The sequence below is a fragment of the Rhizomucor pusillus genome (genome assembly GCF_041956525.1).
Source record: "Rhizomucor pusillus strain CBS 183.67 unplaced genomic scaffold VTP01scaffold_10, whole genome shotgun sequence".
NCBI lineage: Eukaryota > Fungi > Mucoromycota > Mucoromycetes > Mucorales > Lichtheimiaceae > Rhizomucor > Rhizomucor pusillus.
In genome coordinates this window covers 557,631-572,700 of record NW_027192152.1, presented here as the reverse complement: position 1 = coordinate 572,700, position 15,070 = coordinate 557,631, and the positions used below count along the sequence as shown (strand labels likewise).

At 45.6% G+C, this 15,070-nt stretch overlaps 8 protein-coding genes across 8 annotated transcripts; 4 read left to right on the top strand and 4 right to left on the bottom strand.

Annotated features, from left to right (window-relative positions):
* Positions 1-1,051: 1,051 nt before the first annotated feature.
* VTP01DRAFT_1221 (uncharacterized protein) lies at positions 1,052-3,209 on the top strand (the record flags this gene model as incomplete). The annotated part of the gene is made up of 9 exons (XM_069379548.1): positions 1,052-1,116; positions 1,207-1,271; positions 1,342-1,423; positions 1,484-1,723; positions 1,816-1,879; positions 1,955-2,111; positions 2,173-2,346; positions 2,416-2,577; positions 2,635-3,209. 9 exons carry the CDS (start codon positions 1,052-1,054, stop codon positions 3,207-3,209), a joined length of 1,584 nt encoding a protein of 527 aa, XP_069238629.1.
* Positions 3,210-3,422: 213 nt separating this feature from the next.
* On the bottom strand, positions 3,423-5,578 carry VTP01DRAFT_1220 (uncharacterized protein; the record flags this gene model as incomplete). The annotated part of the gene is made up of 7 exons (XM_069379547.1): positions 3,423-3,637; positions 3,739-3,962; positions 4,133-4,407; positions 4,604-4,692; positions 4,762-5,101; positions 5,167-5,448; positions 5,510-5,578. The coding sequence occupies 7 exons, from the start codon at positions 5,576-5,578 to the stop codon at positions 3,423-3,425; spliced, it is 1,494 nt and encodes a 497-aa protein (XP_069238628.1).
* Positions 5,579-5,971: 393 nt separating this feature from the next.
* Positions 5,972-6,274, bottom strand: VTP01DRAFT_1219 (uncharacterized protein; the record flags this gene model as incomplete). Its single annotated transcript, XM_069379545.1, has 1 exon — positions 5,972-6,274. One exon carries the CDS (start codon positions 6,272-6,274, stop codon positions 5,972-5,974), a length of 303 nt encoding a protein of 100 aa, XP_069238627.1.
* A 524-nt stretch (positions 6,275-6,798) lies between these two features.
* Positions 6,799-7,228, top strand: VTP01DRAFT_1218 (uncharacterized protein; the record flags this gene model as incomplete). Its single annotated transcript, XM_069379544.1, has 3 exons — positions 6,799-6,876; positions 6,932-7,033; positions 7,082-7,228. 3 exons carry the CDS (start codon positions 6,799-6,801, stop codon positions 7,226-7,228), a joined length of 327 nt encoding a protein of 108 aa, XP_069238626.1.
* Positions 7,229-7,470: 242 nt separating this feature from the next.
* VTP01DRAFT_1217 (uncharacterized protein) lies at positions 7,471-9,045 on the top strand (the record flags this gene model as incomplete). The annotated part of the gene is made up of 5 exons (XM_069379543.1): positions 7,471-7,483; positions 7,634-7,732; positions 7,816-7,989; positions 8,052-8,787; positions 8,877-9,045. The coding sequence occupies 5 exons, from the start codon at positions 7,471-7,473 to the stop codon at positions 9,043-9,045; spliced, it is 1,191 nt and encodes a 396-aa protein (XP_069238625.1).
* A 917-nt stretch (positions 9,046-9,962) lies between these two features.
* Positions 9,963-10,823, top strand: VTP01DRAFT_1216 (uncharacterized protein; the record flags this gene model as incomplete). The annotated part of the gene is made up of 1 exon (XM_069379542.1): positions 9,963-10,823. One exon carries the CDS (start codon positions 9,963-9,965, stop codon positions 10,821-10,823), a length of 861 nt encoding a protein of 286 aa, XP_069238624.1.
* A 102-nt stretch (positions 10,824-10,925) lies between these two features.
* Positions 10,926-12,740, bottom strand: VTP01DRAFT_1215 (uncharacterized protein; the record flags this gene model as incomplete). The annotated part of the gene is made up of 6 exons (XM_069379541.1): positions 10,926-10,970; positions 11,068-11,197; positions 11,260-11,726; positions 11,807-12,281; positions 12,348-12,496; positions 12,564-12,740. The coding sequence occupies 6 exons, from the start codon at positions 12,738-12,740 to the stop codon at positions 10,926-10,928; spliced, it is 1,443 nt and encodes a 480-aa protein (XP_069238623.1).
* A 234-nt stretch (positions 12,741-12,974) lies between these two features.
* Positions 12,975-14,303, bottom strand: VTP01DRAFT_1214 (uncharacterized protein; the record flags this gene model as incomplete). Its single annotated transcript, XM_069379540.1, has 1 exon — positions 12,975-14,303. The coding sequence occupies one exon, from the start codon at positions 14,301-14,303 to the stop codon at positions 12,975-12,977; it is 1,329 nt and encodes a 442-aa protein (XP_069238622.1).
* Positions 14,304-15,070: the final 767 nt, after the last annotated feature.

The window sequence follows — 15,070 nt, the reverse complement described above, 5'->3', positions numbered from 1 at the left end:
TCGCAACTTTGGTGGTATGTACACTTGGCAGCACAAACAAATCTGTCTATAGAATCTCCATATCATAGATACAAGGATGCCACTGAAGTTTAATTGCTGACTAGGTGGTACGACATCCAGAAGTGAACTCTTTACATATCTTGGGGCGGTTTTGCCATTGCATTCTTGCAATTTTCTAGAGTCTTGTATATATAGATTAAAAAGACCTGCTCTCTCAAGTAGTTGATGAATGATATTGTGCTTCATTAGGGGCTGATTAGCAGAGCTCCTAACCAGGCGAAACATTGTGTCTGTAAAAAAGACATGATGATCGATGGAATCAAAATGAAATGGTGTCCAGCAGAAGTATGGATACTCAAAATCCCTTTTCTAGTGTGAAATTTAACATTGTGTGCCTCGGTGTGGTAACGCTGAAACGTGCGGCGGGAAATGGAAATGGATGTCGGTTTCAGGGCGCTCGACCAAAATTGAAACTGAAAAAAAATCGGCAACCTGACGGAGATGAAAAAATGGTTTTACTTCAAAAAAGGGAAACAAACTTTGCGTTTTGCGCAGTGAAAAGTGACAGATACATGCAAAATAGATAGGGCTTTCGGGGTCCTTTGGATTTGAGATGTACTTAAAGTATCGGAAAGTAATAAAAGTTTGCATATTCGAGCTGATCTGGAGGGAGAACGGATACTAGGATGATGTGGAGCATCGTCGAGAATATTCTCTTGTCGTACACATTAACCAAAAGCGGAAACCCATACCCAACTTTTGCACCTGCGACAAGCGTGCTATTGGTGATGCAGGTCCTTGAACGCCCTCGTTCTTGCTGAAGCCAGAAGGGGTTGCTCATCTACTGTACAAACACGCTTATCAATCTATATCATCCAATGAAGTTCCGGCATCGCCTATTTTTTCTCGCGGCTGCCAGTCCTCTCGTTGAAAAATTAACAATGAACGGATTTAGGGTTGGGTCGCGCAACATAATTGCACTTTTTTCTTCCCCTCTTCTCTACTTCTAGCGCCGCCCGTTCGTCAAAAGCTACGAAGTTAAAAAGCCCGTATGACTAGCCGGGCCCGGTCAGCGTCCACGTCTGAACCGAAGACAAGTTTTGCGAGCCTCTCGACGTAAGCTCTCCTGCACGCCCTGTCTTGCGCCCCTTCCGCTCCTTTATTGTGTAGCACGCTTGCTGATCAGTCGCGATCTCTTGCCATTAGATCTTGCGAGCTGATCGTTCGGCAGCAACCTATCCGTTCTCGGATGTGCGGTGTTGGAGAGCGAGGTAAATATAATGAAAATGAACAGAAATAGCTAGATCATTCATCCCTTTTTCTCAACACGAATATTTCCAGTTGACAGACGACCTATCGATCCTCCTCCGATACTCCAGCTGAAAGTAAATAATCCAAATGACACCGAAGACGTAATGGATAGGTAAATTAAGCAATCATGCCACACTCCATATCACCTTGACTTTTGTATCGCCACATGCAGTCTACACTCGTTATCGCCTTATTTATTCGTCGCCGCTATCCTCGTTCCTGCAGAATCAAATCCAGAGGATCGGCTAGAGATTACTTTCCACAGCAGACTCACCATAGGGAGAACAGTCTCCTCACTGTACATTCTACGAGACTTGGACAACACCGAAGGCGCATTCTTTATCTTCCCGGATATTTCGGTCCGTGCAGATGGTCGTTATCGTCTACGGATGTGTCTGTTCGAATTGGAAGAGTAATTTGTCTCAATATCTCTACTGCTTGTCAGTTATCGGCAAGATATCGAACAATCTCGCTAAGCTATATTATTTTTTGACACTGATGTAGATCGAACGTGTGCTACCGCCAATCAGTCTTAACGGAGGAATTCATCGTTTATTCTGCAAAAAAGGTACGACAACGACAATTGACTTTAAAGTTTTAGTGTACACATCCTAACAAAAACGTTTAAAAACCCAATTCTTAGTTTCCGGGAATGTACGAGTCATGTCCTTTGGCGCGGCATTTTGCAGAACAAGGACTGAAGATCAGGATTCGCAAGGAACCGCGCAAACGCAACAGCAAACAACGCCAGAAATTAAAACGAGAAGCCGGTAGCGACGATGCCACCGGTGAAGAAACAGGTACCACTTCATGCAGGGGATTTGTTTCATGATATCATTTTTCACGTTTTAGCAACGATAGTTTCACAAGAAGAACCGTCTGTGGAATCATCGCACGAGGCTCAGATACTATTTTCACACGAAAGTAAGACCTACTCAGGTAGTCAGCATCAAAATTTTACGAATCCACATGGATCTACTTCGAGCTTGCCAGAAGCCTCATCATCTAGCAAGCGAAAAGATGTGGATACATCAGGTAGGATTGCTTAGACATCTACTTGGTTAGCTGATATAAGCAATCCCGCTAAACGTGGCTGTTGTCAAGCAGGGAGAGCAGAAGATCAAGGTGGTTACATACAGGTCGACAGTATGCTCCGTAACCTGAGCGCAGATCTGGAACAATGCTCAAAAAAGACACAAAGCGTCGAGGTTACCGCTCAAGAAACTCATTACACCGCGACAGTGCGACCTAACATTCATCATACAGGTAAATTTAAAGATCAAGTGACGCATGACTATGCTTTGCGTGTTAACATGTTCACAGACTCGTCATCGAGTAGCGGTAGTAGCAATCGATTGAATCTTGCATATTTGCTGCATCCGCTTACAGAGAATGCGGTTACAGACGATACAGTGACGACATACAACATAGCACAATCGTACAACGCATCGATTGAATCACGGAGTCAAGTATCATCAAAGCATCACCATCATCATCAACAACAACAGCAGCAGCAACAAAATTTCTGGCCGCTTCAGAAGAGCACTGTAGCAATCACGAACGCGCATGCAGGGTCATCACACGGGAAGCAGGTGGTTGTGGAACGTCAATGTATCATTTTCCCAGCCACAGCACTCTCCGCTAAACCTCAAACGATTGCTGGCGTCAAAGTGTCACTAGAGTCACCGCCGGACCGGCCAGAGTTGATTCACAAAGCAGAGGGCTCTTCCCCAACCAATGTAAATTTACCACCTTTGCGAGAGCAGCTGCGGGACATTGGGTTTCACGCTTCAGCAGCAGCAGCAGCAGCAGCAGCAACGGCAACGGCAACCAAAACATCAGAATCTCCACCGTCGCGACGGTCGCCTCCGCCTCCTAGCAACTTGGATGCAAGCTGATGCAAGGTTGTAACTCGCATTTCAAGCACAACAAGCATAAAAATTACCACATTCATACCACACGTAACATACGCCTTTGCAATATTTCAAGTCGGCCTACTTTGGATGGGTTTAATATATGGAATTAGATGGGAAGGAAAGTGTAAAGACATATGGAAGGAGTTTTGTATAATTCGTCCTGACGTAGTCGGGGCATACAAGAAGTGAATTACATTATCGGATTTCAAAGGTTTCCATCGAAGACTGCTCTGCATGGAGTCTCTGTCGTGCCATTTGTTCGCGTTGCCTTTGTGCTTCTCGGAGCTTCTCAGCTTCCTGCTGAAGCCGGCGTTCTCTATCTCTATATTGGTCTTCATGAAATGACTGTTTGTTCTCTGGGTTATCACTTTGCGCAGCAGGTGTTGGCCGATGCATTCTCTTGTCATACACTATACATTAGACATTTACATACATGCAATGCATACATATTTGCGGTTAGAGACGCGTTTTGATCTTGTATTTACTTTCCTCTCGAGACTATTCTACCTACACCAGTAACCTGCATAAGCTACGCCCGAAGCGGCTGCGACCCAAGTACCCTGGCGGATTAATGTCCTGTAGCGATGCAATCGTTCGGCATGTTGCGAAGATCCAGGCGGTCCAATCGCTTTCGGCTCGAGCCGATCGAGGATCACTTTGATTCCATACACGGACGCCCCTCCTAGCAAAGCTAGCACCAGCGGCGGCAAACGTGGTATCATTTTTGCAAAGAGACTGGATACGAAATTCGAAGAAAAAAGTATTATTCAAACATGTTTCTTATAGCTTTTAAGTAACTCAAGTAATAACTAGTATGGTCCTATCTACTGTATTTTCCAGAGCAAGCCGTATCCATTGGCTTCGATCCCAATGTTTTTTTTTCTTGTCCTTGATCGTTCTCAGACTATGCAATGTTGTTCGTTTTGGCGTCTGCAGTATCTTCAGTGATGGATGGTTTTTGGAACTTTGCCTTCTTGGTAAGCAAGGCAGAAATGACACCGAAACCTGACGCAACAAGCGGGATAATAAAGACATGTAAACTATCCATATAGCATGCGACAATGGTCGGTTTAACATCGGCCGGTAAATTGTGAACGTACAGATAATTGCTGAGGGCATTGTACTCGTTTGCAACAGCCAGAGTCTCGTCCAAATGGGCGAATCTTGCTTGAAAGAAAACCTGAAAAAGAGCCTCATAAATGGCAACACCCTAACAACAAATACATCCATGGTTAGGTTCAATTGATATACATTCGATATTACATATAACGTACGACTGACGATGCAAACATAAGGAAAAAGTTAATTCTACAGTAAGCAGTCTGCAGTTAGAGGCACAAATACGCTGAAAACAATATCATCGAGAAAATACTTGCCATTGCTATGGCGATAGCCATATGTTCCTTTTTACACGCTGTTTGGACTGCTAGGACAGCATTTTGCTGCGAGAGACCAAATGCAAGACCTACGTTGCATTTCATTTATGGATGTCGTTAGATCCTGATCCGTAAACTTGTTATTTGATAAAACCTACCGCAAAAAACAAGGTATCCAGCTTGCTGACCCCAGTTGCTATGCTGGTTCACGGTGTAAAAGAGTCCATAACCGAGTAGATTTGAGCATGCGCCGACAACAATGTAAAATTTGATATAAGGAAACCTTGGCAGCAGAAATCCACTGCTGATTGACCCAGCAATTAGTAGCACCATGTAAGGGATGAGGCGGATACCAGATTCGGTGCTGGAAGCATCAAACACAGCTTGGTACATAATAGGGCCAAAGTACAGCACGCCGATAAAACCTAGGCCGAGACTCACCATGTAGAAATAGACGGCAATAATAGCTGGTTGAATTATGAGTTGAGGTGGTATAAGCTATGACAAGAAACGAATGAGGTATTGTTCCATTATATATATATATATATATAATGTCTACTTACAGGTTCTGGCCCCACCCAACCCTCGAAGACGATAAGCAAGCACAGGCTGATAGCTGCGCCGACAAACGCTCCAACCGCATGAGCTTCACGCCAGCCATACGCAGGACCCCAACTCAGCGCGAGCAATAGACAACAGACGAGAGAAATCGAAAAGATGGTACCGAGCCAATCGATCCGCCTGGTCTTGGTTATTAAGGATGTATCCAATTCGCGTGGTTCCTTGAAAAGAACAGCCAGGATGGCGATGGTGACGCCGCCAACGATTACGTTAAACCAAAAGTCCTAGCGCTAAGTGACATGGTCGACAAATGCACCACCTATTTTTCACTCGTTTAGATAATACCATCCAAAGGCAGTTGATTTGTATCCACATACCCATAAGCGGACCGATCACACTGCAAAGTCCGTACATAACTGCAAGCAAGGCTTGGAGACGCGGGCGTAATTCATGCGGTGCAATGTCCGTAATAATAATTTATAGCATGGCAAAAATACCTCCACCTCCAATGCCTTGTAGAGAGCGCCCTGCTATGACCCCGTTCATTGTCGGGGACGTCACATTGACGAGAGAGCCCAGAAAGAACAGCCCCAAGCCAAAAAAAAATGATTGCTTTCCTATTCATTTACACGTTTCTTGTAATATTCATGGTCTTCCTGCCCAAAGCATCACAATAAGCGCCAAATAATTCATACCTGCCGTAAATATCTGAGAACTACGATAGAGGAACAATCTAATTAGAAACTGTTGGCGAACCAACTACTTTAGTTCCTCAGTTACTCATCCAGCCAGCGGTTGAAAAAGCATTCACTCCAACCATATATATGAAGTCGCAAGCCAGATCTGGTCTCCGGGTGCATTGAGCTCCGTTGAAATCTTGCCAAGGGCTGGAGCAACAATGGTCGAGTTGACCGAGACCATAAACATCGACAGAACAATGCCAATGATAACCAGTATGAACCGTGCTTGATTAATGAGTTTTGATCTCACCGCTACCGTGTTGCTGGAATATACCGGGTCATTCTTTGTTTCTTGCTGATCGCCAGCATGCGCTGTCGACGATGGAGATGATATGGTTGCATCCTGGCTGTTACTGTTCTTATCGTTCATGATCCAAGAAAAAAAAAAAAAAGAATAGGTTGCAGAAGCAAAATCTTTAATGAGGCGCTAACTTTTTATTATTTCACCCACTTTATAAAAGATCTGAGGCTCCAGTATTTATTGAACTCGGCGTATCGGCTTATAGGAGGATGCTAGGCAACAGTAAGCTTTGGTGATCTATACGGAGAAAATGATTCCTGAGCCCGTCGGGTATCTCGGACCGTGTTTCGCTTAAACTTTCGGAAAACCACTTAGAGATACGTGGGATACAGTGGGTCATAGGATTATGCCAAGCGAGCACGTTGCACAGCTTGTCGCTGACCACCTACTTACAAAAGGAAAGAAACAGATTTCATAATAGAAAGCAGCAACATCAATTTAGATATTCTGTTGATTGTCCAATGATTTTCGGCAACAGCAAAGAATGCATGAAATTGCGATGAGTAGGTACGTAGAAATGCGGTTGCATTTACAGGATAGGACAGATCAAAACGCGCTGAATTCCTCAGGTATGTTTGTTAACATATTCCCAAATGAAGGCGTTCGCCACATACATCCTTGCCGTTGTCTTCAATGCTCTTAAGTCAGAATCCTCCCTCCCGATGAGAAACGTGAGAGACTTTCTGCATTTGTCTAGAGACAACTCAATGTAATGTATAAATGTAGCCGATCATATCTGGGCTACGGCCTGTGCCAAGTGGTTATGCTATGCTGGATGCTAAAACGAGGGATCAGCAGCGAGACAATGAAGTAGTTGGTTGGTTCAGCGTGAGTTGTTTTTCTGCTTGAAAATATTCAGTAGCGTGTTACTCCTAGGATATCCTGCATATCCTTCGAAAATGGCTTATTAATCCACAGTTGAAGCTTTACACAGAGCAAGGTGCGACATGCTGCGAACGCGTCCGAGCTCTCGATTTCACTTATCGATTTCAGCAATACCCAATTTCATCTGGGCATTTTTAAGCAAGCAATATCTGTAACTTCATTTGTATCAGTTTCTTAAGATCACCGCACTGCTATGCTTTGTTGTTTATCCTGCGTTTACGTGAGGGACAAAGTCGCTGCAAACTCTCCTGATATGATTGTTGATCTGCAAACTGCGTTTGAAAAAGGCCGAATAAAGATTCCCCGAAAAAGGCAGCGCCCGCTGCCTTCTTTTCTTTCGTACCTTGATTTTCTGTCAACCCACTTCATCACTAGCAGCAATGACTCAGCGTGGTATGTTCTAACATTCGTTTTGCTCCAGATAGCCATCACGCTTGGCTGCAAAGTATATAATGAAGCTTTGCATACGCGCGTGATAAATGGCTGTCAAGATGAAAGCATCAGGCTAGCAACTCACCCGTCATTCCCTGTTTTCATTTGCAGAGATCTTCATTTCGGCTGTCGCTCGTACCCCCATCGGTGGTTTTAACGGCTCTTTGGCCTCCCTTCCTGCCACCAAGCTCGGCTCCATTGCTATTGAAGGTATGTACACGATATCGTGAGAAACTTTAACGTATATGTGTGTATGCAGTGAATGGTCCAGCTCACCTGACTCGGTTACATAGCTGCTATCAAGAAGATCAACTTGCCCGCTGAAGCCGTTGAAGAAGTCTTCTTTGGAAACGTCTTGTCTGCCAATCTCGGACAGAACCCCGCTCGTCAGGCTGCTTTGGGTGCAGGTCTCAAGGACACCACAGTTGCCACCACCATCAACAAGGTCTGTGCTTCCGGCATGAAGGGTAAGTCTATATGATTGGGTAAATTATACCAAAAGTTCTTCAAGCTAACACGCACCCAATAGCTGTTGCCTTGGCTGCTCAAAGCATTGCCTTGGGCAACGCCGATGTTGTCGTTGCCGGTGGTATGGAATCCATGACCAACACTCCTTACTATCTCCCCAAGCAGCGTTTTGGAGCAACTTACGGCCACACTGAAGTCGTTGACGGTCTTATGAAGGATGGTTTGTGGGATGTTTACAACGACTATGTTATGGGTGTTGCTGCTGAGGAGTGCGCTGAGCGTCACGGCTTCTCTCGCGAGCAGCAGGACGATTTTGCCGTCGAGTCCTACAAGCGTGCCCAGGCTGCTTTCGAGGCTGGTTACTTTAAGGATGAGATCGTCCCCGTCACTGTCTCTGGTGGCCGTGGCAAGCCCGACCGTGTCGTCGAAGTTGACGATGAAGTCTCCAAGCTGAACGAATCCAAGCTGCGTTCTGTTCGTCCTGCATTCAAACCTAACGGCGGCACTGTCACTGCTCCCAATGCCTCTCCCTTGTCTGACGGCGCTGCTGCTATCGTCTTGGTCTCTCGCGAAGCTGCCGAGAAATACAACCTGCCTTTATTGGCCAAGGTCTCTGGATGGGCTGACGCTGCTCAAGCTCCCAACAAGTTCACCGACTCTCCTGCATTGGCTATTCCTAAAGCTATCAAGCACGCTGGTCTCAAGCCCGAAGATATCGAGTATTACGAAATCAACGAAGCATTCTCTGTCGTTGCTTGCGCCAACATGAAAATGCTTGAATTGACTGCTGACAAGGTGTATGTAACCCTGCATGCATAGAGCTGCATTGCACATATTCCATTCTGTTCCATTTACTCACCATTCATTTTGCTCTCCTTTTATATAGTAACGTCTTTGGTGGTGCTGTTGCCATGGGCCATCCCTTGGGCTGCTCCGGTGCCCGCATCATTGCCACTCTTCTCTCCGTTCTGAAGCACAAGAACGCTAAATACGGCGCCGCTGGCGTGTGCAACGGTGGTGGCGGTGCCTCTGCTCTGGTGATTGAACGCTTGTAAAAGTTGAGGACCTTTTCTAGTAGATAATTGCCATTCTCTTTATTTCTTTTTCTTTCTCGTCTTTGCGTCTAATTCATCCCTAATGTAATTAAAACTGTTCTTGATGCCCCAGGTTCCTATCCACGTGAGCGAATATATACGTATATGTATACACATGTAATACCTGAAAAAGACTTGCGCAGATTGCCCTCGAGGAACCGTCACATCGGCAACAACAGCAATGAAGTTCACCGCACTCAGGACGATCTGCGACGCCAGCACATTGTTACGTGTTATGCCATTATAGTTATATGAATATTGTTTTTATTACTGTCATATCAAAATTCAAGCATTAAAAATGTTGCAGTATAACACACTGAATTGAAAGTATTGAAGGAAAAAGAAAAACAGATGGGCAGGTCTTTATAGTGTTAATTATGCTTCTAGCATAACGGCGATGGTGCTTCTTCAAAAGGAAACCAAAATACCAAGCTTTTAATGACAAGAAGCTCTCGCTGAGCAGTGATACGATAGGAGTCATCTATATAGCAACTAAAAATAATGAAGACTCATGTATAGACACTAGCAGCAATTTTGTCAGTTACGAAAACGACGAGCTTTTGTATTGTGTTACCCCGTCATTTGGTTATTTAGGAAAGAGTTTATTAATGCTTCTGTTCTTTTGCACACAAAGTGTCAAGGGGATGGGGCGCCCTGCGCCGGTAGTGGTCCAAGGGTTCACGGGCTAAAAGGTCAGCGCAGGACCCAAAAAAATTGATGATGATGGCTATCTTGCATACATGTATAAAGAGTGGACTTGGCAAAGCAAAAACAAATATGCTGCATCCCTTTTCCATCTTGCTTCTTGCCTCTTTTTCTTCTTTCCCTCTCTCTCTCGTATTTTCTGCCCTTTCCTTTTGATTTATACCGCCACATCGATGAACCAGCAAGAGAGTGCCTGGACTATCTACACTGTTGTTCTGCTGCTTCTGGTATTTCCCCTGGCATACAAGAGTCGGTACCAGCTCGGGTTGCTTCCCTTTCTGATATTCAACATCCTCTCTGCTGTTGCGCTTATTGTCACCCTCGCCGGCAGGTATCACAGTGACACTGTGCTCGCATGGGCGGATCGAAGCCCTATCATCAACCACATGCCAGTGTTCTCGATTCTGATGTTTGCCGGTATCGTGGAGGGTCAGCTTATCTATTGTCGGCATGTCACGGTCGCTCTGCAGAACCGCGACCGATGGATCTCCTTGTACGGCAGTGAAAAGAGTCGTCAACGGCGGATAGACCAGCAGCAACAACAACAAAAGAAGAAATGGCCGCAGTGGTGCCATGTATCACTTCTCGTTGTCTACATTGCATTTGCGATTGCGTTGCTATGTGTAAGGTTTGCTCTGGAAGACGACTTGGCATCCACACGTGCGATTATGGCGGGCTGCATCGCTGGTTTGGCTGCAGTGGCCGCAGTTCACACCATCGTCAGCTGGTCCTGTTTACGAGGAGGCGGAATGGAACGGTCCGACATGCTATTTCTCAGAGTCGCACCTTTGCTCTTTTTCGTCGCAATGGCCGGCATGGCCCTTGAGGCATGGTTGTTTTATGCCATGGTTGGTGCACACCACTTTGTCTCCATGGTCGGATGGATCCTGCTCGAAACTTCCACCGTATACCTCCCCATCTCGGCAAACCTCATCCTCTGCATGTTTGTACAACAACTCTTTCATCTCGATCGACAGTTTCAGCGTCGCACAGAGCAGTTCATGGCACGCCAGACGTTGCCAACTCATTACTGAAAATTGACAAAATAAGGTATCCGTGCCACATTCCCCCTTCCCTCATATTGTATATTTTTTCTTTTTCCTTTTTCAATCATTTCATATTTTTCATTTCTGGACTTAACGAGGCGGTGATTCTGGACAATCTCGCGCTACATGTCCTGTCTGTTGTTGTGTTTTTGGACGAAGTAGTGATAAAAAAGTAGAGAATATCAATATCTATCCTCTGTTTGTTCTCTCTCGTCTGTCAGTCATGATTTACCTTGGAGCAATTGGAACAAACTTTGCGAGTCGACGACGATCGGTGGTGAGGAGGAAGAGGTGAACGGAACCTTTGCGGAGGAGACCGAGACCGCGACCGAGACCGCGAGCGCGAGGACGACGACGAGTAGCTACAGCATTCAGTTAGTTTCTACGCTGCACTTGGACCAGCAAGAGTAAGTGAACCACTTGCCTTCTTTGTCGTCTCCTGCTGCTGGATTTGTAACAATGATGATGGTAACTACGTTCTGGACTGCGGCCACGTCTATCGTAATCACGGTGGTGACTACTACGGTGTCGGTAATGATGGTGGTGGTATGATGATCGGGATGGTGGTGACGGCGAACGTGATGACGGCGAACGACTTGTCCATCTTCTTGACCTCTCTGACGACGATGACGACGACGACAGCGACGATGATGTATTGCTCTGTCGCATCTTTAGATTTTCATAGAATGTATCCAAGTATCCCTTCTCCCATCCACTGTGATCCAATTGTGGGTCTTGCGGCTCCTCCAGAAAATTAGATGTGTCTCGTAAATCGAGCTTTGCATAAAAATCATCAATTGCTGGTGTAAGGGCCTCAATGCGCGCAGCTGTCAGCCGTGCGGTAGGGCGCACTTGAGAAACCTTGATAGGCGCATATGGCGTGCCGCTTGCCTAATAATTTTCGAAATGATACCGCATGAATACAAAGAAGAAAACTTTGGCTCACGCAAACCTTCCGTCAAATATTTTACCTCAATGGCTGGAATCATACAACCAACCGGTAATTCAAAGTATTGTTTCGGAGGAGTGGACGGCGTAGCTGGTGATGGCGGACGAGGGCGTATGGATGGTCCTGCAGGGATCGATCGACGGGATGGTTGAGTTGGTACGGCGGCATATTCGTTTCTGATATTGTTGCTGGTGCTGGCAAAATTGCTGCTATTACTTGTAATTGGACTCTGTTGCTGCTGCTGCCACGGTGCTGGAAAAGAAGTAAGAGGAGCAGCAGCAGCAGCAGCGCTCTCTGTGCTCGCAATTGAAGATGTACTTTGCCGTATCCAGTGCATGATAGGTTTGTTGAAAAATCGCTTGTCGTCCCATATATTAATAACTTTGTCGACTTTCTTTTGTTCTTCGGTAGTCGCTGCTGCCTGATACGTAAGTTGCAACAAAGGTACAACGTGTGGAATCATGGCATCTTTAATCCATTCTCGAACTTTTCGTTCGCTATTCGTTTGTTGCCATACTTGAGTAACCTGCCAAGCACCCATGTTTTCAAGTGAGGTAGCTTACCTGTGGTAAAGTACATCATTGATCAGATATACTAAATGTAATCGTTCTGCAAACGCAGATCGCGACTGCGAAAGAGCTAGGATGTATCCCATAACAGCTGTTATCTGTGGTTCCCTGCGACAGTTCCCAAAAATCCATGTTTTCCCCATCTGTCGATAAAAGTAACTTTAGCTATATTCCTTGCAAACTTGCAAACAAAAGAAAGACTAGTAATACCTCAATGTTCGCTAGCGAGCAATCGCGCATGACTCTTTCCAGCGTGCTTGCGAGATCCTTCAAAGCATCAAGATCTTGGCCCGACTCTGTAAATGCCTGTTGCAGGGCTTTCAACGCTGCCGCCGCCGCTGCTGCTGCTGCCGCTGTTGGTGGTGGTGGATCTTTTGCTGGGTCCATCTATTTCTCAAGCAGATCTGGAGAAGACTGACAAAAAATAAAGGTTGCCCGAAATTCGGACGTTCCGCCCGCTTCTTCACTTTGCATATTAATGCCATGGATATTTATTATTGACATAGCATGACTAAGGAAGAGGAGACAGAAAGCGAGAGAGAAAAGAGGCGAGAGAGATAGAGAGAAAGAGATAAGGATGGGGAAGGGAGGAAAAGTACATACATGCAAAGAATATAACTCTTATACAATGAATCTGCGTGCGTTGACAGGTTTTGGTGGTGATGATGATGATGATGATGAAGAAGAAGCCTCATCGAGACGATCAACGTCCAGGTTTTCATTCTGTGTACCGAGTCTGGGTATCCGCAGGTAGGCGTCCGTGCCCCACCCATCCATGGTAACAATGTTGATATCACCACCGAAATACTCGGCGTAGACTCGACTCATTGGCAGGCCAATGCCCATGGTCATTCGGTACTGATCGTACTCTGTGATTTTGGCAGCGAAATGGGAAATATTAACGATATTCCAGAACCGGCCGTGGCCATATGACCAGAGCTGCCTATAGATATCTGCAGATATGCCGCCGCCCTGATCCGATACGCGGAAAAATACATCGGTATTGTTGGAGCAAATTGTAACACGAACCGGTGGAGTAGGAGACCCATTGCTGCTGCCGTGCGTCCTCCGTACATGTCGAAATGCATTGGATAGAAGTTGATACATAATGTATTCAATGTGGTCGTAAATATAAGTGAACCAAACATCGTCTCCCTCGATGATCAGTTGCGGGCTGGATTCGTCTGCATCGAGGTGCGCTCGGGCCACTGCAGCGCACTGGTTAATTGTCTTGTAAGCCGAGCAATTGCTGAATACAGTAGATCCATGTGAGGCGGCATGTGACGAGGGTCGCAGCTGGTGGGACAGTGCAAGGTGCTGTTCAGCAAGTACTCGTCTCGAGATGCGGGAACGCAACGTAGCGTTCATGAATCGATCCATTCTATCTGGTGGTATATGCTTTCCGCACTCGGAGATGCCCAGAGCTAGCCGTGGTATAACAACCATATGTGCTTCAAGTGATTCGTCTAGTATGCGACAAAATGCATCATTTTCCTCCGAAGTTCGGATCGGCGGCACTTTGCGCAGACGCTCAAAAGCTTGCCAGTACAGATCATAGACATATTGGATGTGTGGGTTGGTGCCAACGATGAAAGGGAGCTTTTGAAATTCACGGATGCGGTGGGATATGCGGATGGGTAGTTCTTGACGGACATAGTTTGCAGATTTTAACAGTCTATCGGTATTCATATGACGTTCGTAAAATAAAAGTTGCCGTAGAGTAATTGGTGTCTGGCTCTGCTGTACATATCGATCCAATGTCTTGTTTCGATAAAAATGTTGCGTCGACTCGGCATGCAAAGACGACCCTGGCGGTGGAGGTTTGTAACCAGCAGAGACAGAAGAAGACAGCGTCTGCGCATTCCTTGCCGCAGTGGCCACCTGCCTCCGTCTTAGAATTGACGAACACGATCTTGCTGAAGGGTGTAGGTGGATATGTGATCGTTGCATGACAGGAGGGGAATAAAGACGTGGAAGAAGGGACAGCAGTTGGTCCTGAAACTGAGCTTAATGAATAATGGTGGTCCCCGCTTAATCGCTTTTCTGAGTGAGATAGTCCGCTTTTGCTTGAATATATATAGAGGAGGAGCTTTGATCGGTTGTTGTTTTCCAGACCAGTCGGGGACCTGTAGCTTTTAGACGATAGCTTTGAGTTATAGGATAGTGGTTTAGGACACACTGAAAGGTCCACAATGTTTGTTATTTGGGTTCTTGCTTGACCCCAGGCATGTCAATATGGCGATAGCACTCAAAAGTGGTTGGTCGCTTGACTGTGACTCACAAGGCACGGGCCCACTCGGAGAAACGACGACGGAACATCCGTAACACTTTTAACTTTACATCGAGCAAGCCACGGCTGTAATATAATACTCGCACGCCACCGACATAGATCAGGATCTTCATGCCTGGCACAAAGTTGCGATTATCCAAATATCCTTTTTTGGTACGATTATTTCATTCATACAATGTCCGTTCACGCCTTTGTTCGATCTGCAAGACAATTGGACTTTTAGTAATATGAAGATCAGCGTGATCTTTTTAGGTTGAAATAAACTTTGGATCATGTGAGACTTTTCATTCTTTTATGATATATCACTTAAAAAAGAAAGAAAGAAAGGAAGAAAGAAGGGAAAGGGTGAGGGAAAGCTAGTAAAACACTGCATAGAAGAAGGGAAGGGAAGAATATATATATATATATATATATATATATATATATA